This window comes from Colletes gigas, unplaced genomic scaffold (assembly GCF_013123115.1).
Source record: "Colletes gigas isolate AHSC1104 unplaced genomic scaffold, ASM1312311v1 Colletes_gigas_Sc00027, whole genome shotgun sequence".
NCBI lineage: Eukaryota > Metazoa > Arthropoda > Insecta > Hymenoptera > Colletidae > Colletes > Colletes gigas.
Genome location: NW_025106656.1, coordinates 359423 through 381364, shown reverse-complemented (window position 1 = coordinate 381364; position 21942 = coordinate 359423). Strand labels below are relative to the sequence as shown.

The 21942-nt window shown below is 38.9% G+C and overlaps 1 protein-coding gene across 2 annotated transcripts in view; it reads right to left on the bottom strand.

The window, feature by feature from the left end:
• Positions 1 to 2189: 2189 nt before the first annotated feature.
• The window catches only part of LOC122401686 (cadherin-99C), a 153349-nt gene continuing 133596 nt past the window's right edge, over positions 2190 to 21942 (bottom strand). For both annotated transcript variants that reach the window (XM_043403972.1, XM_043403973.1), the window contains 16 exons: positions 18903 to 19052; positions 17415 to 17633; positions 16934 to 17128; positions 15199 to 15486; positions 14164 to 14481; positions 13446 to 13586; positions 13027 to 13311; positions 12638 to 12811; positions 12131 to 12340; positions 11654 to 11785; positions 11466 to 11582; positions 9738 to 10136; positions 8853 to 9481; positions 8118 to 8348; positions 7181 to 7410; positions 2190 to 6121 (listed from right to left, as the gene is read on the bottom strand). In XM_043403972.1, coding sequence (XP_043259907.1) covers positions 5802 to 6121; positions 7181 to 7410; positions 8118 to 8348; positions 8853 to 9481; positions 9738 to 10136; positions 11466 to 11582; positions 11654 to 11785; positions 12131 to 12340; positions 12638 to 12811; positions 13027 to 13311; positions 13446 to 13586; positions 14164 to 14481; positions 15199 to 15486; positions 16934 to 17128; positions 17415 to 17633; positions 18903 to 19052 — 4038 coding nt within the window. In that variant the 3' untranslated portion in view covers positions 2190 to 5801. The remainder of the gene's footprint in view (positions 6122 to 7180; positions 7411 to 8117; positions 8349 to 8852; positions 9482 to 9737; positions 10137 to 11465; positions 11583 to 11653; positions 11786 to 12130; positions 12341 to 12637; positions 12812 to 13026; positions 13312 to 13445; positions 13587 to 14163; positions 14482 to 15198; positions 15487 to 16933; positions 17129 to 17414; positions 17634 to 18902; positions 19053 to 21942) is intronic.

Below are 21942 nucleotides of genomic sequence, written 5' to 3'. Positions count from 1 at the left end.
GATTCTCTTCTATTTCTACAGAATTTCTTCTTCGGTTATTTGCTTCGGAGTTGAAACAAATTTTATTCGAAAATGACTAATAAAAATGTTAATTATAATTTACGAATAAATCTAAAGTCCTTTGTACGTTATTTACAAATAAAATTTGACCAACTCCGATTATTGCTATATTCAAATAAACAAACGGAAAAAATTCCTGTAAAAACTGGGACGATCGGTTGATAGAAAAACCAGAAAAAATGGGATTCAGCAGATCCTATCGCTAGAATAAAACGTACAAAAATTGAACGATCGAGATATAAAAATGGCGTAGAAACTGAAACCGCATAAAAGCATCGCGATTTTATAAAATTAATACCTTCATACACTTAGCAGATCCTCAACACGGAGTCCATAAAATTAAGAATAAAGTAGAATTCGTCATTTCCGAGCACGCTATAACTTAATTCGAGCTTTAAAGTAATTTAATTTTCGACCAAGATGGAGCTCTGGTACATCTCGGTAATAAATGTCGTCGTCTCGGTGAATAATCAATATGGTTGCTGGATTGATCGCGATGGTAAACTAGCTCGAATAACGCGATCCTCAACCTTAACAACGACGAATTTTAATGACGTCGTAATATTAATATTCAAAATTTATTTGTTCGTACAAAAAAGTGTTAAAAACACATACGAGACTCGGTAACATTAACGACATTTCATTCGAGGTAAAATTTTTGTTATTGACTGAATACGTCACTGGTGATTTACATACATATATATAAAATACCAGAGGAAAATTCCATTGTTAAAGCTATGTCAGAAGTCGTTGAAATGCATAATACGTGTGATATGAATTGAAGCAGCCTGCGGCGATGCTTAATTTAACGCGCAAATTGTTCAATGTACGTCGTCTCATCGAGGCTAACATTTTTTACACTAACTATTATACATGCAACGCTGGTGATTTATATATAAACCAGCAGAAGTTGTTCAATACATGTAATAACATGAAGCTACGTGTATCGAGTCGAAATAGAAATTGCTACCTTCATCGATTTTAATTGAACCGACGATTCCTATTTTCTCACTTAACCCTGTCTCTATAAAAATAATTGAAATATTATTTTTTACACGCCTTGCATCGTTTTAAAAATATAAAGAAACAAAGTGATATTATAAAAGCGAGGAATTACTGTAGTGAGATCGATCGAACCCTCTTAAGTATAATTATTTGCAATTAGTCCTTGACAGTTCAACGAGGATCGTGGATCTAGCAATTGTAGTGTAGGGTTGTTGTATATACAACCTGTTGAACAACGTTTCTATACTACTGTTGCAAATCATGTTATGGCTCGACGTATAATTTCGTCGTGTCTGTGGACTCTTCGAAATGTTGTGGTCAGTTCTTTCTGTAGAAACTGTACTTCAGTACGCGACGAATGACGTTATTGTAATAATTTCAACTGTTTATCAACACGGTTTAATTTAAGCAGCGATTCGAGCCAAGCAACTTCAATTTATTGTTCGATGAAATTCGATCGTTCTGCAGAAAATTCTAGAGAAAGAAACATTGGACATTTTAAATCCTTGTTGTAGACGGAAGATAAGTTTTACGTGTCCTCCAGGCAATGAACTAGGCGAGCCACAAAAATCAACAATTAAGAAGAAACTTTTTAACTGTGCAAAAGGTGGTGTTGATACAGTAATCGATTTTAAATTAATTGAAAGTCTGATTCGTTGTAAGATTTCTTTAACTTTATGTCGTATAGCTGTTTCTAGCTTCATAAAGTCTTATGAACTTTTCCCCGATTGATCCGTATCTGCAGGATTTTGCAATATCTTTAAAGTGGGACTGCTATACATGAGGTTATTAGGCCAAGTGGCGCACAATTGTGCAGAACGGTTGCTCTTCTGCAGGCGTTTTTGTTTAAGCGTTTCAAGGAATGCAAAACAGCACGCAATTAAAAAATTCAACATTACCGGGCACAATTCTATTTAGAAAATATTAAATAGAATAAAATCTACAAATCTGAGTCACATTTTTTTAATTTTCTCTATGCTTGTTTCGTTGTATTCTTATCAATAGAAAAATACTATTTGTTTTAAGATTCTTCTAAAATTCACGAATGCCTGAAACAAAAACAGAAACGTGTCATTATGTAAATATAATAGATTTATTAGGTATTAACAATTTTTACAGCATTCGTATCTCGGTCATCTTAAACAATACACAACTACGAGTGGATGTTAACGCTCTAGTCAACGGACTGGCGACACATACAGAATCCTGCATTATAATCTAACTAAAGTACGAATTATCAAATACCAGGCTCGACTTGTCGCGTAATTTTATAATAAATTTTAATTATTCGATTATCGTGTTAAGTACAATGTCTTTAGACTTACGGTTCCCATAGTCGGATCAAAAACAATTATCCGCTCGAAACGATTGGAAGATTATACTTATTCTATTTTCAAAAATACCTTTGCGTACCATTGGTTGTTTTCGATATCTTCCACGGGTCTAAAAATGTTCAAAAAACATTTTTGTTACGGATGAGCTACTCCACGCAATTTTTCGAATTTTACAGATTTTCGGATTCGTGAACGTGTAGCCAATTGAGTTTAATCCAACCACGATACTGTGCAAAGCTGAAAAGACGAGCGTCGTGTATTATTGGCTGGAGATTGGGCGGAGCATGTTTTCTTTCCAGCAGTGCACAATACTTTGACACGGTGAACGCGCTCGACTCGTTCTACGTTTAACAATACCATGTCCAATATCTTGACGTGTTTGAAAACAGTACGCTTTTCGATTAACCGTAAAGTGACCGCCGCGAAACGGTCGCTCTAGAACACAGTCCGTTGAATCACATTTTTCTACCAGCTCGATCGCCAGCTGTCGGCTGCAGTCGAATTTCCGAAGCCGCAAGAGAGAGAAAAAAAAAAAACAAAAAGGTATAAACGCCTACGTCCCGAACGAGAGGACGCGGAAAACTGATACGTGCATTGTTAAAGGATAGTTCTGCACCGACGCGGATACAAACAACGACGTGTATCATCGGTCGAATGTCGTTAAAAATAATAAAATAATATGAGCAACCGCACAGTTATAAATAGAACGATATTATTATACAATGGTTTTACGTAGGTTTTCTCATACATATACATATAATAAGTTTCACGGGCCGATGACGTTTATATAATACACACACAACATACAACATGTATACAAACATATCTGTTATAAATCTATAATTTTTTATCAATTCCTTACAGCTACGTTGGACGGGTACGTTGACTCGATTCTACGTTTCCTCGCGAATCTCGCGAAAAGAATGGACGTTAACGTTTTAAGAGAAAACAAGAGATATAAACACGTCGCGTAAAGAAATAAAATCGACGGACTATCGTGGTTACGCCATCGAGAATTGGGAGGGGGCAGAGGGGGGCAGAGGGGGCGGGCAATAAAATATTTCACACTATAGATACAATATAAAAGTCGCTTGATGGGGGGATATCGGTATCATAAATTAGGTCATTAAATTATATTTGACACCGTAACAAACAGTATTGCGTTGGAGCAAGACGCGTAAATCACGTTAAAAATCGTTGTCTTGTAAATCGATGGCGATTTCGTTGTACAGTCTGAGGACGAGAAAATAACGTTTCCCGCCTTTTTATCGAATCGGGCTTCCGTTACTACGAATATTATTTCTAATAGCGTTTGGCTTGCTGCACGAGCTGAGATTACTCGAATTTTCGAACATGCGTAATTCTTTTTTCTTTAACTTTGTTTTCGGTTAATACTCGAACAATTCCCAACTCTACGCGCAAAGACAAATACCTTTCGGGGCGTTGTTAGGACGGAGAAAGAAACGCGGGGGTTTTTGTTCGTCGCTCGTGGAAAATACTCGCGACCCCGTTTCTGACGCGACGAGCACGCGTGGCGTTGTATTCATCGGGACAAGTCGATTCAAAGTACGTCATGCGGAACAAATTTTGTAATTATTTAGAAATGCATTGGTATCTGTTCTCAGTTCTGTCAGTACGCGACTCGAGGGATAATCACTCGCGGGGGCGGTGCGATCCTCCGGTGAATAAACGTCTCTGCAAATTTGCAATAACTCCCGCTTATAAGAAACCAAATTGGGTCCGTTACTTTTCATATGTTTGGGAAAGGTAGGATTCCTTTTCTAGGGATACATTTTATATCACGGCAGGACTGAGCAGACTTTATTTCTAATCAGAATAAGAAATAACCATTTTAAAGGACGCTTCAGTCTTTTATGTTAACCCCTTAACGCACGATTTAATGTAATTTTTCAAACGCGTAGAAAAACGTGTAGTCAAAAAGAATAGATTTGGTTTACGAATACCTCGTGAATGGAAAAATGTGTTGATTTTAATATATTAAGACTTGATGTGTAGTCTCATGATTGTGAAACTTGACATCAAGAATTTGTGACGAGTAAGACTCGTTATTGTACGGCAAAGGGTTAATTTGGAAGAAGAATTTAGAAAATTAAACGTGTATTTCTTAAGGGGCCTTTCTACTTTGTAAGATTTAAAAAATCGAATTTTTTTGCTTTTTTTGCGTTTGCTTTTAGTATGTGGGTTCGAAAATATATCTACCAAATATTAAGTTGAAATTCGGAAAACTAACGAACTGGACGTGAAACTTTAAAGCTGCTTTTCTCGAAACTACATTTTTCGACACTGCGTAGACAATAACATGAAAACTATTCAAGATATCAACATCAAATTTATACAGTATCTTAAATAACTGGTCCCTCTATCGCATGAACTAGGATAATTGCGATATATGCAATACTTTTTCTTTTATTAACCAAAAAGCAGCCGAATATATGAAAATATTCAGTATTTTTTCGTAAAATAACTGTCATTTTGTCATTCTTTGTTTTTTTTGAAAATATCCTAATTCATGCGATAACCAAACTAATCTATATTGAGAATATCTTTGGTTTTTGGATTTCGGATAAATTGTTCGCAAAATATTACCTACGCAGTCGGGCAAAGTTCGTAAAAACTGTTGTTCGTTGATCCACAAAAACTGCGTAATCAATAGATATTATACGTTGCAAAAATTTGTAAATATAGTTAAATATATAATAAATATATCCACAAAACTCGAAATCTCTTTAATAGCCCGCAAAAAAAAGAAATCACAAAGAAACAAGTATTTTTCTTGCCTACAAAGTTGAATGGCCCCTTAATATACGAAGAAATTCAAAAGGAGTAATTTTATATATTTAGAATTGTCATTGTACGGCAAGGGATTAAACGACAAGCGCTTCGAATAATAAAATTATTTCACTGTTTGAAATAACAACCGAAAAATATCACACAATAGGTAAATATTCCCAGAAAAATACACTGATAAAAGTACGAATTTTAGTTTTCATTACCTCGAGAGTATCCAAACACTGCGCTCCCAGGGAAGTACCTAAAGTCGAACCTAAAAATTTTGACACACTCATGATTCTACCATTAATAAAAAAAAGGAGAATATTACAAGGTTTCAATATTCCTAAGAACCACTGCAGCAGTAGACGAAACAAAGTGACGATTTTCTGTTTCATCTACGCGGGTAGAACCGGTTGCTTACAAGCGGGAGGTCGCTTTCCCTCGACGTCGCGGCGCGCCGACCAATTCGAAAAGTCAATTCCACGTAAGAATTCCATCGCGAGTCACTGTAAAGTTTCTTCGTTATGGTACAACTCAACTTGATAAAACCGCCAACAGTTTCGCGGGTTGAGCATCAAACACCAACTCCGTATCCGCGGTTAGTTCTGTTTACAATTCCGTGGTGGTCTCCACCGGGCTCTGTTCGCCCAAGTACGTGAATCCGAGATGAGAGTAATCCTTCCTTTCTCTGAACGTCACGTTGTCGTTCGATGGACTGGGACTGAGCAGATCGCCGCCGCGGTTGTAAAGGGGGTTCAAGACCGGCGTCGCATCGTGATTGCTCAACGTATTTGCGTTGCTCGTGCTGTGGTTCTTTCTACCGAGGGTGGATCGTCGCAGGGAGTGGATGTTCGCGTCTCCGTGAGTCCCAACTATGCTGGAAGCACGCGCCGTGGTCGCCGCCTCCGAGCTCACCGGACTTTGTTGACCTTAACAAACGACAAACGCGACTGTGAATCTTTCGACCCTTTCCACCGAAGTCGTTTCACGGGCGAAACGAGATTCGAAAACTCCGGGAATTCTGCCGTAATTAATTAGGTTCGATAACGGTTCTATGGGGGGAAGTCAACAGTAAACTGTCCAAAGTAATTTTAAGTAGAGTGTTTTCGAGGTAGGAGAAATCTCTTCCTATCAAATAAGGATCACCAACAACGATTCCGGTGCTCTAGCAAAATTTTCACCCTTAAAATACACCCTTGTTTACGTATTCCTCACGATGGCTATTACCAAAGTTCAAAATTACTGTTTCAGGAGACATTCTTCGGGGTGTAGTGCGTAATATTTAAAATTAGGTGTTGCAAGTGCCATTCGCAACACACGATTCGTTGGGAATAAATAAGTGGAACTACAAACTCGTTGCACGTGGAATGGGTAAAGAAGTTTCGCTGGAATAACTTTCGGTACACCCTGATAAGAGGGAGAATAGCTGGCGCAGGAATTCGCCTTGAACATGTGCTTGGGTCTCTTGTTATTACATCAACCATTTGTTCTCGTTTATGAAAAGGATACTTGGAGGGAGCATTTGAATTTCTACTGAAATCAGTCGATGCGTGAAAGTTTGCCGGAGAAATATGTTAATCTGTCGCCTTGGTATTCGACTCACGAGAATTCGAAACAAAATCAAACGAAAAAGTTAGTTACCATTATTCTTTGCTAAGTAACTGCTAGGTGACGTTGAATTCCTCCAGCTGCTTTTAACCCTTTGCACTCGGAGATTTTGTCCTATATAATCACTTTAAAACAATAATATCGTTGTGTTTCTTTAGAAGGTACATCCAAATTCTTTGCTGGATATCCCTTCAGAGTGGACAGCCGAGTGCAAAGGGTTAAAATTTGTACTTCTGACCTCAATGTTTTAATTTATATTTTTTACTTATACTTGGAAAGGAGCCTTCAAAAGATAAACAATAAAAAAAAACTGTTAGGTTGAAATTGGCATCTGCAAAGACGCTGATACGTTAATAATGATAACAAAGTATTGTAATTACCAGTACTTTCTCCGTGATCTTTGGTAATGTAACTGACGTTGTCCAAGCTAAACGCGTGGTTCTTGTTGCTGAAATCAAGCTGTAGATCGTTGTAACTGTCGTTGTCGTCCACGGGTACGCTCATTTGAAGCACCTGCGTCTCGTATTCCTTCAGATTAGGTTCCACGTAGACGGGATCGTAACGAGGCACGACATACATACGCTGCATTCGTTCCTTATACGCCTTGTATCTGCGGAAAGAGTAATCACTCGGATATTATATTTGCATTAGATCAACAGTGTTCGCCTTGCACGGTCGCGCGGAAAACAGAGTACATAATTCCGTGGCTATGATGCATCGCGGCACTGTTAAATATTTCCAGAGATAACTACGCCCGGAAACCTTAATTCATTCTGATGGAAGTAATAAAGAGAACAATGAATTTGCATGGTACGCGATGCTACGAGCTCCAATGAAAATTCATGCTGATACTCGAAACTACGCTTCTTCTCGCGTAATAAATTTCGAAGTCACGTAAACAGTCTTTCGTCATTTTTTAATTTACGCGCGATCTACTAATGATTCTTCTAAATCCAATGCGGTCGGTCCACGTTATTAAAAATTCGAAATCGTTGAACGTCAGTTTTAAGAAATTGGGATTTAATTTTTCGCCTCGACTCTGTAACTATAGAGAATAAGAAAAAAGCTATTCGAACGATTGGAAAAATAATACCGCCTTTCGTTAAAAAATTCTAGAGGCCCCACTTTAAAAGGATTCGTTGCAAAAGATTAGCCCCATCATTTAATTACAAAGAAAAGTGAAGTCGATATTTTTATAGATTTCTGAGAAGACCAGCACTTTGTTTGGGCTAGGTAGTTTGTAGATCAACGACAAATTGTTACTGATATAATATCGAAACGTTCGATCGATGAAAAGTGTGTATATGTGCAATTTACCTGGACCAGGAGACGCAGATGTAGATGATGCCAGCGATGCCAAGGATCAATATGACACAGGCGATGATTATCAACGCGTACGGGAACACTTCGCCGCTGAAGGCGATGGCAGTTTGTGTACGCACAGGTTCAGGTGGCATCATGGGTGCGTGAATGTCTATGGCGTTCGCGCGAACCAACGTGGACACGTCGAAAGTGATGTTCGTCATTGCTGGCTTCTCTATGATCGACCTGAAACGCGATTCGTACAGTTCTCGTATTCGAGAACGTCGCGACAACGCCTTGCGTGAATCGCTGATTCGGAATTACGTAGCGAAAACGTTACGATAGTCCGCGATGACTATGAAATTTCCACGTTCCGTAACTCCTCAAAGTTGTTTACAAATTCAAGAATTAAAATATTACGGAACGGAGTCTACGTTAAGCAGAAAAAATGCCACGATCTTTATATTTTATATTTTTGTCAATATACATATAGTTTTAGATAAATTCAGGGCCATGAGAGCCTGATAGTTTTGTTCGTATATACTCCTGTGCATTGGTCTAGTAAACAATGAAAAAGTTCAAATTAAAGAATATCAAAACTAAAGCTATTTAAATTGAATGCAAATGGTTAAAACATGTCTAAAAAATAAGCTCTAAGGTATCTAAAATTTTTTTGTTTACGTCAGAATTAAAAATTTGCATTTTATTTGTACCAGAGTGAACGATCGAATTTTCGATTATGAAATTTACCTTAGAACGCGCGAGTTGTTCCTATCCAAAATGGCTTCCGTGTCCGGATCGACCGCGTAGAACCAAACGTCGGAGTCCTGGGGATACATTTCAACGGTGCCATTCCTGGTCAGATTCTTCCTGACGGCGATCCTATCGACGCCTATCAGAAGGTTGCTCTTTTCCTCGATGATACCAGCAATTTTATCGGCCTCCTTTTGCAACGCGTCGGGCGCCGCGTCTTGAACGACCAGGATCATCAGATTCTCTTCGCCAATTAAGTTCACGATAACTGGGGCGACGATCGAGTTAAAGTTGTCGGTGGAGTTAGGGTTGTCCCGGACGCGCACATCGAATTTGAATGGAAGCTCCGTCGGATCTATATTATCGAACGTCGCGGTCGTCCTAATTATTCCGGAAGAGCTGTCCATGGCGAAGTAATCCGATCCACGTCCGCCAAGGATTTTGTACTCCAGCTTCCCGTATTTCCCGTTGTCCTTGTCGTGGGCCTTCACTTGTATCACGGTGGATGCAAATTGCGCCGTTCGCGGGATCGCCGCGAAATAACGCCCCCTCGCCAACTTTTTACTGCCCTCCGGGAAGATGAACTCTGGTTTATTGTCGTTCACATCGAGCACTTGAATCTTCACCTGCAATCCGAAGATCGATCGAAACAAAAATTATATTCGAATCTAGTCGTTTTAGGGATCTAAGAAAAATCGATTTTGTTTTGATTAAAAACAGAAATTTTGAGATAGCCAGTTATTTTTAAGGAATCGTTGGAGCAGTTTAAGTATTTAAAAATCGTTTTGACTATCCTGTAAAAGTGAAACTTCTGTAATTATGTCACTTTTCCTGCGAGGACGCGATACAAAGAAATATTCAGTTTTTTGTATCTGCTCGTACCATTGTTGTGTTTCTCCCAGAATTCAAGAGACCGGACAGAGACTCTAGTTTGATCTTAATCTGGTAGGACTCGGTCGTTTCGTAGTCCAAAGCTCCTTTCTTCAGCCTCAGAGCGCAGTTCCTTTCTTCCGTCACGTTTGCTTCGAACAATCCGTTCTCGTTGCCGCTGTAGATCTCGCATTTCAGTGGCGTGGTGTCGTGTGCGTGACTATTAATGATCGTGATTATCTTGATGAGCGTGTTGTCGCCCGCGTCTTCGGGAACCTCGACGTTGTACGAATTTTCTGCGAAGCCCAGACCGATTTCTGGTGGAACCGTGGCGACGTGGCGGACGAAAATCGGCACCGTAGTCACGGACGATAGTTGAGGTTCTCCCATATCGTACGCACGCACGTCGACCTGAAACACCAACCAATTGGGCTAACACCAAACCTAACCACGACCGCTCGTATGACCGCTTTTAAAATTTCGTTTAGAATTTCTAATATACAATGTTATTTTAGCGCCATTTAACTTCTCGAGATTTCTTATAGTGTACGTACAATGAATTGTTCAATATTCATTTCTATTTTTATTGTTTGTTTTCTGAGAAAAATATGTAGCCTGTCTTGCCTACCACGATCGATCACCTGACCGGTTGAACGATTTATATTTTTTTGTAAAAAACCGAACAAAATTGGTATCAAATTTTAGTTAGCTTCCAATGTAAATAGGAAATATATAGCAAAGACGAAAGGAGAGAATCTTCAGTTTCCACTGTCTTAAACAGTCTAACAACGCGTATTAAAAATAGTTACACTTTACACACGTGCAGTTTCGAAACTACTAGTGTTTTATCCATACTTGAGCCATCGTTAGAAACGGTAAACCTTCCTCATTAAAATGGCTTTTGGTTTTTGTCGATCCGACTTTCCGTTTTCGAGATATCGTAATTTATATAAAGTAGCATTTTTCTCAATTCGACTATCTCTGTCTCCGTCTAATGCGTCGGACCTCCTTGTCGCACGTACGGGGTGCTGACCTACGCCGCGTACGTGACTGTCGTGACCTAGTTTACTATATACGCGCGCGAGATCAATGAACTCGCGCGAGCGCAACAACGAAACGTAAACAAACCCTATCTCCGAAACCAGCCACCGCATCGACGCGAAACTAAAATCGCTATATCTCCGGAACTAATAAAGCTATCGACTTGTTCAAAAACTCATTTTAAAGGGCATTTAATCCTCTATCCAATGACTATACCAGCTACTATAATTTATGCTGTCTTCTATGTTTATTTTGAAATTTTCTTTGACGCTACATACCTAGAGAAGTTTCAGCAATTCCTATTGATTATACGACTGGTGTACGATGAAACTGGATTACAAATTATTTATTTAATTGAAAATGAATTTAAATTTGTATACAGGATGTTTGTTAATTACTTTTTCTGGAACTAACTATGGTATCAAAAACAAAATTCGTTTTCAAGGGCGTTTTATCTTCTAACAAATGAAAATTAAGAAATTTCGACGTAGTCTGTGAATTTTCTGTATGAAGTTAAAGTACTAAGTATGCAGTACACATTTTCAGTAAAAGTATTGGTTATTAAAGAGAAAGATATAGAGATAAAATAGAGAGGATTGAGAGTTTGATGTCCTGGTAAATTTTGTTTGAATATTTTCGATAGTTTAAAAAAAAAAATTCATGAAAATCTCTTTTCAAAGCTGTTTGATTTAGTAATACCTGATACTCGGTGTCCGTTTCTTTTCGTAAATCGTCTCGTATTCTGAGCACACCGGTGTCCGGATCGATCACGAAGTATTTGCTGGCTATTCCGCGGCCGATAATTTCATATCTCACCTACGGACAGACAATAAGAATCGTTCTTCGGATCTTGAAGAGTTTTTTATCCGAGGAACGGAAGTACGCACTTGATTTCCAGGAGCCGTGCCATCGGAATCTGTTGCTATGAGATTGATGACCGTCGTGCCGATGGGAACGTCGTCGTCTAAAGTAATCGGACGTGGAACTGACGTGAACACCGGTGGAATGTCGTTAACGTCCTGGCGTAATAAGGAATCGTTATGTACCATTGTTCTTAGCTGAATAAAGGGTTATTGTTCACGACGATATTTGATAGTTTCGCGAATTAATTACTTCCCTGGATTTCGTTATTAATTCGTTAACGAGACCGAGCAGTTACAAATCTGTCGATTTCACTTTATGCGACGTTAAATTGGAAAATACAGAAACGCGTTCGACCCATTTCCTTTCAGAAATTAACGAGAACGATCTTTTCGTATTTACTTCCGCAATATCCAATTTCTCAACAAGTTTAAATAAATAACACCAATACCCTTCTATTTGAAACAAATCCAAGCTTTTCGTTTTAAATTATCTGTTAATACCTGAACGTTGACCACGACTCTGGTGGTGGAACCAGGTAAATCGCTTGTGTTCTCCACGGTACCAACGATCAGAATATGCTGGCTCTCTCTCTCGTAGTCCAAACCACGAATAGTTTTTATCACGCCAGTCTTTGGATCTATGCCAAACAGTTCCGTATCGCCTTGTTTGATCATGTATGTGATTTGCTTCTTCGTGTCCGGATCGTCGGCCTAAACACAGAATTTACGATGTTCTTTGGACGACAAATATGGACTACAAATTGCGATTCAACTATGCTTTCCTCGTACAGAATTCTATGCAGGGTTGTCCCAGTAATTATAATTTGTTCGTACGACGAGTACAATAGACTAAAAATATTTTTTAATAGAATTATCATTCACTTCGAGTGACCTTTTTACTCTTCTGTTTACATTGACCAACAACGATAGGATTTATTTTTACTACAAATGTAACCACGGTTGCAAAGCCCAGAATTTTAACTTAAATTTTAAAAAATTCGTTCTCACCGTCACTTGAACAACGGTGTAATCCGGCATATTTTCCTTGACACGAGCCTCGTAGCTACTTTGATGGAAAACGGGAATCTCATCCTCGACATCCACGACTTTCACCGTCACGGTGGCAGTGGCTAGACGATAATCTGGAGCGCCGTCTCTCGCGGTAACCACGAATTTATATTCCTGTAAATCAGAATTTAATATCAACCGTAATTTACGAGACGCTTTTAAACTCAACTTGCATTTAACGACGCCCATAAAGAGCATCGCGAAGGACAAATTGTAGCGTTTATTAAACGCTCGCGATCTATAAAATGTTTTCGTTTAAATGCTTGTACTACACATACCTAAATAAAAAAAAAATAACAAATTTCCATCAAACTATTCTCGAAACTTACATCGTTTTGCTCGTAGTCTAACACTATTTTCGTAAGCACGTCTCCAGTTTCCGGGTCCACGGTGAACGGGATATCGTCCGGCGCGAAATACGTAATTTCGGCGTTGATGCCTTCGTCCGCGTCCTCTGCGTGCACACGACCGATCAATTTTCGCGCCTCTCCCTCTTTCACGGTGAACTCGTACGGCAAGTCGACGAATTCCGGATTTTTGTCGTTGATGTCAGTCACCTTGATGTTCACCGTTGCCGTACCGAACAGCCCCCCGGAATCCTCCGCCTTTATCAGCTATCGGAAGGAACAGTCGTCGCAGATAAGACGGCAAATTACCACGCAGCCAGTTAGCAGTAACGTCGATTGCTTTTTCTTGTAACGTGAATTTTTATCGTCGACGCTTAAACGAACTGCCTAGGAAAACTCACCAGCTGATAACGGGTCAGGTCCTCTCTGTCCAACTTCCTTATAACGGTAATGACGCCCGATTTATCGCCGATCGCGAACTGGCGCAGATCATTGCCAGAAACGATTGAGTACGAGACCGGGTCGTTCTCCGGATCGATCGCCTGGGAAAATGGACGCCAATAATTCAAGTTTATCACGTTGCGTGGGAAGGATTAACGACGACGAAAATTTAAGATCTGGACAACTACGCAAGCATCATTTGAAACGAGGACGATGAAACCTACATCGATTCTATATTTGAAAGAATTACTTTAGACCCGACAAAAATTTCTTCAAAATCTAATATATTGTGGAATAATATTTGTTTTAAATATTACTTCGTTTCTATTTGCAGTTTCGTGTTTCCATTTTTGTAAATCCCGAATATCGAACAAACTGAGAAATAAAGCTGTGAACGTTAAATGCCCGCTGGGAAAATATATGAATTGAACAGAATGCTACATCGAAGCTCCCTAACAGAGTTCGGAATATTTTAAAAATTCTAGGCAAACAGTTCGTAACGCGAAACTCTTTTTCGTTCGCGCGGAGAAATATCGAACATATTGACTTTTGTATTTATAAAAAAAAGAATTCTACTTTAGTTTACAGTAATTTCACTATATAGGTGGGAATTATGGAGTCGAATGGCCCTCGTGGCGTTCCACTAGCCATCTTCCGATATTAATTGCGTATACTTACAGTGATTGTTGCAACTGTGGAATTGATCGAGGCTCCCTCGCTGACCTGTACTTCGTACACCGATTGTTGAAACACAGGACTTCTGGTGTTGGGTCCGGGAATCACGTTCACCTCGACGATCGTTTGCGAATATTTCCCGCCTTTGTCCGTCGCTTGGACTGTAATACTGTACTGTTCGCCAGTGTTCAATTTCCTCACGGACTCGATCACGCCGGTGTGTGGATCGATTTTAAATTTAAGCAGCCCGTTGTTCGATACGTGGTAAATACTGTACGTTATTTCAGCGTTTTCTCCCTGGTCGTTGTCCGTTGCTTCCACCTAGTAGGTTCGAATGCAATTGAATCCTTTTGTGGCAAATTCAATATTCAAGTACGACTTTCTTCCCTCTCGCCGACAAAATAACAGTTCGATTTTCTTGATTATACAGTACCTAAAGTTTCAGTAATTCTAACGTCTTCAATGTAACCGAAAACACACGAACGTTAGAAAGTAGAGCGAAAGTTTCTCTTAATAATTACAATGTGCGCAAAGAATCGATGCATCGGGGAGTGCAGAGTGTCCCCATTGAGACTGCATAAACAAGTGGTAAAAAGTTTGCGAGGGCGTATATCACTGGATCCCCGTGACAAGAACCGAACGACTTCGAAATAGAGCAGTTTTTATCACTTTCGTTGGAATTTATTTCGACGTGCTCCTCTCTTTTAAAGTTAAGCTATACCCAACTACTCTCATAAATATAGCCGCAATTTCCCGGCGCGGTCGAGCAGAAATCGTAGTGAAACACGAAGAATTTAGTGGCGTGTATCTTTAGATCGTGCGCATCGTACGTAAAAATAAGAAGCTAAATTGATTCAATTACGCGAGAGCTTAACGAGAAAAATAGTTGGAATACGCGAGTCGCGACTGATTTTATTTATGGCCGGGGAACGATGTAAAGGCGCTCGTTTTCTTTCTAGTTATAATCCGCGCGTAATGTTATTCCGATTTTTCCCCGTCGTAACGGCGAGGAATTAATTATAATAAACGTTTGCCTACCTTCGTTACCACTCGTTTTGTTTCGCCGGCTTGGACAGTGATCGGTGCCGTCATAGGAAGCATAGGAGCGTTATCGTTAACGTCGTTTAAAGTCACAACGAACGACAATGGCGTGGACGCCGCGACACCCGTTTTCTCTCTGGCGACCACTTGAAAACGAAAACGACCAGGACTCGGAGGATCTCGATCCAAATTCTCCTCGTTCACGATCAACGCTCCGGAAGGATCGATCGCGAAGAAATTCGATGTCAGCTCGAACGTGTACGCTGGCTTTGGATCCTCCGGGCTCTGAACATTGTTATTAACATTAAATTCATTTTTATTTTGGATAAAATGCAAAGCATTATACTAGAACTATCAAAGCAGTCAAAATAACCCATTTCTAATAAAACTTGCAAGAAATATACTCGTCCGAATTTTTTCATTGCACAATTCTTCACTTCATCTGTTGTTTTAATTTCTTTGATATAAATGAATATATTATAATTGCCGATAGTTCTAACGTTAAAGTTAACATTTTCGAATTTTGTATTATACAACAAAGCAAAATTGAGTGATTCTCGTTGCTTCGACCGCCACGTTACCGTTACGCAGACCGATACTCTTCAACCAGATTTACGCAATCCCTCAATTTAATCTCATATTTTACACTCGAAGCCACGGAAGTCGTAAATATCGTTTGTTAGCAATTTATATAGAATTCTATCGACGTAATGATATCCCAATTAAAAGAAACGCTACGTAAAAACATTTACAAACCGAGGTTTGGCTAGAACCACGATGTTCTCTGGCAAAGAGATTGGACGGTAAACGATTTTGCGAATGAACACGTTTGGTATGAATGTCGTCGGGTTGTAATAGAGTTTCCGAAAATGTGTCCATTAGCGAGTGACCGGGACCAGGACGATTTCGCCATGCTGAGCGTACAATTCTAGCCCCGTAATTTCCGCAAAACGGTCCAAGCCTACGCGAAATGAAGCACATCGAGTACATGTTAATCCACTTGCGGATATTGGATATTTTCGTGAACACGTGGCACCGTGTCGCTGTGGTATCACTTGTCGGAAATTTTACGCCACCGTTAAACGCTTTCACGAGAGGACGCCGAAACGACTGCTTAACGTTACGCTGCTTCTGCAACACTAGTATTTCCCTGGTATTCGTACTAAAACTGTAATAGCGTCTCTAAAATTATTTTCTTCGAGTAAACTGACCAACGAAACGTTCAATTTATAAAACTTTATGTTATACTAAATAGCTGTGTTCTTAACAACCGTACTTTGTTTTTAATTTGATGTTGGAGAAACTTTTATATTTTTAATCAAAGTCGAAGCAGATATACGTTCAACGTTGGTTGTTCCAGCGTGAAATATTCGAGATTACAGAGGATCTTTTCAACATTGTCCTTTGAAATTAATTTTGAAAGTATTCGAAGGCACAAAATACATCGACTCGTAGAATGTTATAAACACTTGATAGAAATTTGTTTAGTGACTTTCTCGAGCATTTACATTTGAATATCATCAATAAATACCGAGCAAGAGGGGAGATATACGTTTCCCCGTTGGTCGGTTAATCTCCTCTTTCGCTAATTTTTCGCGTTCTTGTACCGCGTTCTACGTAACGGCCAAACAGGAGCTTCGTTCGCCAACAATGAGGTGAATTAAACGGCCGATTCGTATCTCGTTCACGGTTCGCTGAACGGTAGAAGATCAAGTTTAAAGATTAAACTTACCAAATCAGCGTCTGAAACGGTGAGTAGTATGGGGTCGCCATTTTTGTCGATAACCTTTGTACCGATCGGAGCGTTCTCGTCGACGAAACCTTCCACGTTCGACGCCGTTATAATTGGAGGATTGCTGTCGACTGGCTTCACGGTAATAGTCAATTTAGCTGTGGCCGATCGTTTCGCTTCAGATACCTCGACGGCCTTTCGTGAAATAAATAAAGCTTTGCAAAACTCTTATCGACTTTGATGCTCGACGCTGTTGCGCCTAGTTTCGACGATACCGCGCAAATACATCTAATTTCGATAATTAATTAATTACGTGCGACGCCCCAAATCGATTTCACCAACCAACTATGTTATTTTTGGTAAACCATACATTTTGAATGTATTCGTATCAATTATTATACAACGCAAATATTATTTCAAGAATTTGTTTATGTGTTAAGTTTAGTGACTCTGAACTTTCTATTATAGTGAAAACACTCACCTTAATGATAATATCGAACTTTTTCGTGACCGTCGTATCGACTGCTTTGATTTGCTTGACAGCGCCTGTACTCGGATTTATTTCGAAGAATTCGCGATAATTCGGCGGATTGCCGCTGAGAAACGAGTAATGAATGGGCGCGTTGATGCTGTCCATATCCACCGCTTGTATTTTCTCCGGCGATATATTGAGTATGCCGGATAATACTCCGCTGGATACCTGACGGAAAACAATTCGTAATGTATAGAACCAGTCCCACGTTTAGAACTGTGTCACGCGAGATTTAAGAGCGATGAAATCGGTCGCATATTAAGAACGATTGGACCGTTGTTTTTCGCTTTACAATGAACAATAACGTGTATTCGTGCGTACGATTTCCGCCAGTTAAGGGGCCATTATACCTTGTAGGCACGAAAAATACATGTTTCTTTGTGATTAAAGAGCGATTAATTCCGGGTTTTGTAGATACATTTAGCTATATTTACAAATTTTTGCAAAGCATAATATCTATTGATTACGCTGTTTTTGTTGATCAACAAACAACAGTTTTTACGAACGGCGACTGACTGCATATATGATATCTTGCGAACAAATTATCCGAAATCCAAAAACCAACGATATTCTTAATATAGATGAGTGTGGTTATAGCATGAACTATATATTCCATAGGATCTTTTCAAAAAAACAAAAAATGACAAAATGACAGTTATTTTACGTAAAAATACTGAATATTTTCATATATTCGGCTGTTTTTTGTTAATAAAAGAAAAAGTATAAGTATAAATTTCATGTTAATATCTTGAATAGTTTTTTTGTTATTACATACGCAGTACCGACAAATGTAGTTTCGAGAAAAACAGCTTTAAAGTTTCAGTTGTTATACCTTCGCGTGGTACATTTCAGCAGGCTTTAACTTCGTTAGTTTTCAGAATTTCAATTCAATATTTGGTAGATATATTTTCGAGACTACATACTAAAAGAAAATGGGGGAAAAACAAAAAAAGCCGATTTTTTTAATCCCACAAAGTAGAAAGGCAACTTAAAGTTTTGCGTCTCGTTATACCTGTGCGTGGTACATTTCAGCAGGCTATAACTTCGTTAGTTTTCCGAATTTCAATTTAATATTTGGTAGATATATTTTCGAGACTACAAACTAAAAGAAAATGAAAAAAAAACAAAAAAATTCGATTTTTTTAATTCCACAAAGTAGAAAGGCAATTTAAACTTTTGCGACCCGTTACACCTGCGCGTGGTACATTACAGCGGAGTTTATAACTTCGTTAGTTTTCTGAATTTCAATTTAATATTTGATAAATACATTTTCGAGACTACATACTAAATGAAAATGGAAAAAAATTCGATTTTTTAAATCATACAAAGTAGAAAGACCCTTTAAGCGAGAGTTCGCGCGAGTAACCGGTAATTATAAAGTAATTTAACGATTAAATTAATATACTCGAATCACAAATACCAAATAAATATACAAACCGACGCTGAATATTCCGGATTGATGCAGGCACCGTCCAAAAGCATGCAACCTTGATAGATGAAGGAAGGATCTTGATCATCGTCGTCCCTAATATTCACTGTCAAAGTAGTAGTGGACGTGAATCGATCGGACACGTTTCTGGCTCGATCCTGCAATCAAACAGTTTTTCGTATACATTTTCTGCGACTACTCCATTACGTCTGCTTCTATCAATTAAGAAAGCTGTATAATTAGCGTCTTAGTTGGAATCGCGATAATCAGTGCGATTGAAATATGTACTCTCCGTCCTGTTCCTTAGAATCTACCGGGGAGAAGAAATTATACATTACTTAGCCACAGGAAATCACGAAGAATAATTGCAAGAGCAAAAAATTATAATTCTATTAAATTTTATTTATTTTTCTTTCTTCGACTGTGATCGTAAATTAAATTCCAACATTCCAGTTTTTACTTTATCTCTTCGACATCGGAGAGTAAATTGTAGTTTGTGTAATTTAGTTAGATTATATAATTTTATCAACACTATTCCTTTACTGTCTCTCTATGAAAAATAATAAATTTTATTGGATTTTTTAAATATAGTTAATTGTGTCCATATTTATTTTCGTACATAGTTTCAACAAACTACTAATTAAAAAATATATAACTATTTAAAACAAGTAAGAATTCCTCAAAAACAAATAATTCTGCTTAAAGACAGTTTCAAATTATAATCCCCAAAAAATTTAGAATGTAATTTTATTTCGTGGATCGGACCAAACGGCGAAGTTTGAGAAATCCTGACCGAACGAATCAAAGTTTCGACGCTCATAATATTTTTTGATGCTCTCTAATATTTGCCGAAGCAAAGCACGGCCGTATATCGAATTTTAATGGAGGAGGGTGGAGCACGAGAGGGCATTTTTGACGTGATTATGAGTGGAACTCAAAGCCATCGTGACCCAGTGACGGCGTCGTTACCGCTTCAGGAGGACCTCTCTCTTTCACTGTGCCCCGTATTCTTTCTTCTTTCTCTTCTTTCGTAACAACGGGTGTGGCCCGTTTGCTCGTACCTACGATGCAATTTCGCTCTGATTCATCGAAAACGAGGAAAACGTCACTAGCGATTCCATCGATCGCACGTGTGGCCCTCGTAAGTTACCGGTTCCGGAGCCACCGGCGCTGGAATTCGTTACCAATTCGACCGTTATTGTCCTCGGGGCAATTTAAGACTCGTTGTTCTCTTATTTCGAACTTACGACGAGACGCGCGCCGTTCCTTGGCCGGTGACAATTTTAGGAGCCAAACTTTTGCGATTGGCTTAGGCAAGAACACGAAACGATCTCACATGGGATCCTTCAGGCATACGTTTGCTAGTTCGATAAAATAAAATAGGGCCAACCATTCTCTTTGATGCAAACAGGCTGCTTGCGTCCCTTATTTTGAACTTTTAACACGATTTTCAATCACCAGTTTCGAACAATCTATAAAAATATTCCTCAATTTTCCACGTTACTAAAATTGCTAAAATACACAATATTAAGCTTCGGGAAATCAATTTGCATTGTTTGTTTCATAAGACGTTACTCGCGGAAAAAGTCAAAGGTGAACTCGAAAGGTCAATTAATGCTGATAGTCGGTACGCGAAACGGTAATCAATTCTCGAGAAGAACAATAAACACGGAGATCTTCCATTGTTGTCCCCGTCTACTCAACATACATAAAGTCTGGAAAGTATAACAGACACGCGAACTTCGGTGAGTATATCTACATTCAAAACGCGTGATTTACATTCGAGAAGACTTATCTGCTACGTGGAACGGAGGACAATGCGTCTGAGAAGAAGTAGACCAGTTGTTCCACATAATATTCAAATGAGCCACACCTGTACCGCCAGCTGTTGCAGCCAGAACACCTTGATCTCGGTGGAAAGACCGATCACGGGTTCAAAGAGCCGCAGAGATTCACCGCGATGGCGTTTCGTTTCTGATTTATTCCTGAATTGAAACCGAAACCGGTACGGTATCATTGATTATGATACAACACATCGAAGGAAACTCGTTTTCCATTAGTGACCGCATGGAGGATGTATTTCTTACGTGTTTTCCAATCAAAAATGTAGACAACTTTGACTTCTCGTGTTCCCTTAATCTTTTACGTGACAGTTTCTGGCTTTATTCAGGGTTAAAATACATCCAGATTTTCAGTACATTCGTTAAACCATACAAGGTTAAACCATACAAGCATTGAAGCATACAAATAGTAAGAGATAATATAAAAAAGTGTAACAACGAAATGGAGATAAGGCGGAGACATTAGCGAACCGTGCAAGCAGTATAAATGTTTTGGAAGCACGTCTAACCCTTTCAGACTTGCTGTATATCGTAATATATGCGGATTTTAGCTCTTAACTACGGTCGTGTCGTCCCAGAGAACGCATTATTATTTCTTTCTCGCCCTCCGCGAAGTCATTTAACTATAACGTGCTTTTTAGTACCTCCCTAATTTTCAGTCCACGTTCTGTATGTAAAGCAAGCATTCCTTGCAACAACGATTCTCGTGTAATTCTCACGCGACTGTGCTAGCGTTGAACCACGGCCCATGAATACGATAAAATCTTATTACAATACTACAAATATAATCATAATATCGATGAGATTAATAATATATTTTTAACTTCGGCAGTTTGGTTAGTTTTGGAACTAATGGTCTATAATCCACAGTTTGCATTACTTAAGCAATTAAAACATTTAGGATAGAAGATTTTAAATGAATTCCACTTCGATGTCGTTTTCTAGCACGATAGTGGAAATACGTGGCTCTGGATTTTTCAAAGAAACGCGTGGGATCGCCGCCCTGGCTGCTTGCCCGGTACCCTAACGGTTTACTAGTTGGCCACGGTTTATGGTTTCTAGTGTGAAGTCGCTTAAATCGATGGTGCATTGCGCGCAATAAAATATTTCGACCAGCTTTCTTCGCAGAAAATAATTACAAGTCAACTTTTCTCACTAAAATCAGGCATCTCGCTATAGTTGCCATTTTCTATTGCTATACTACATT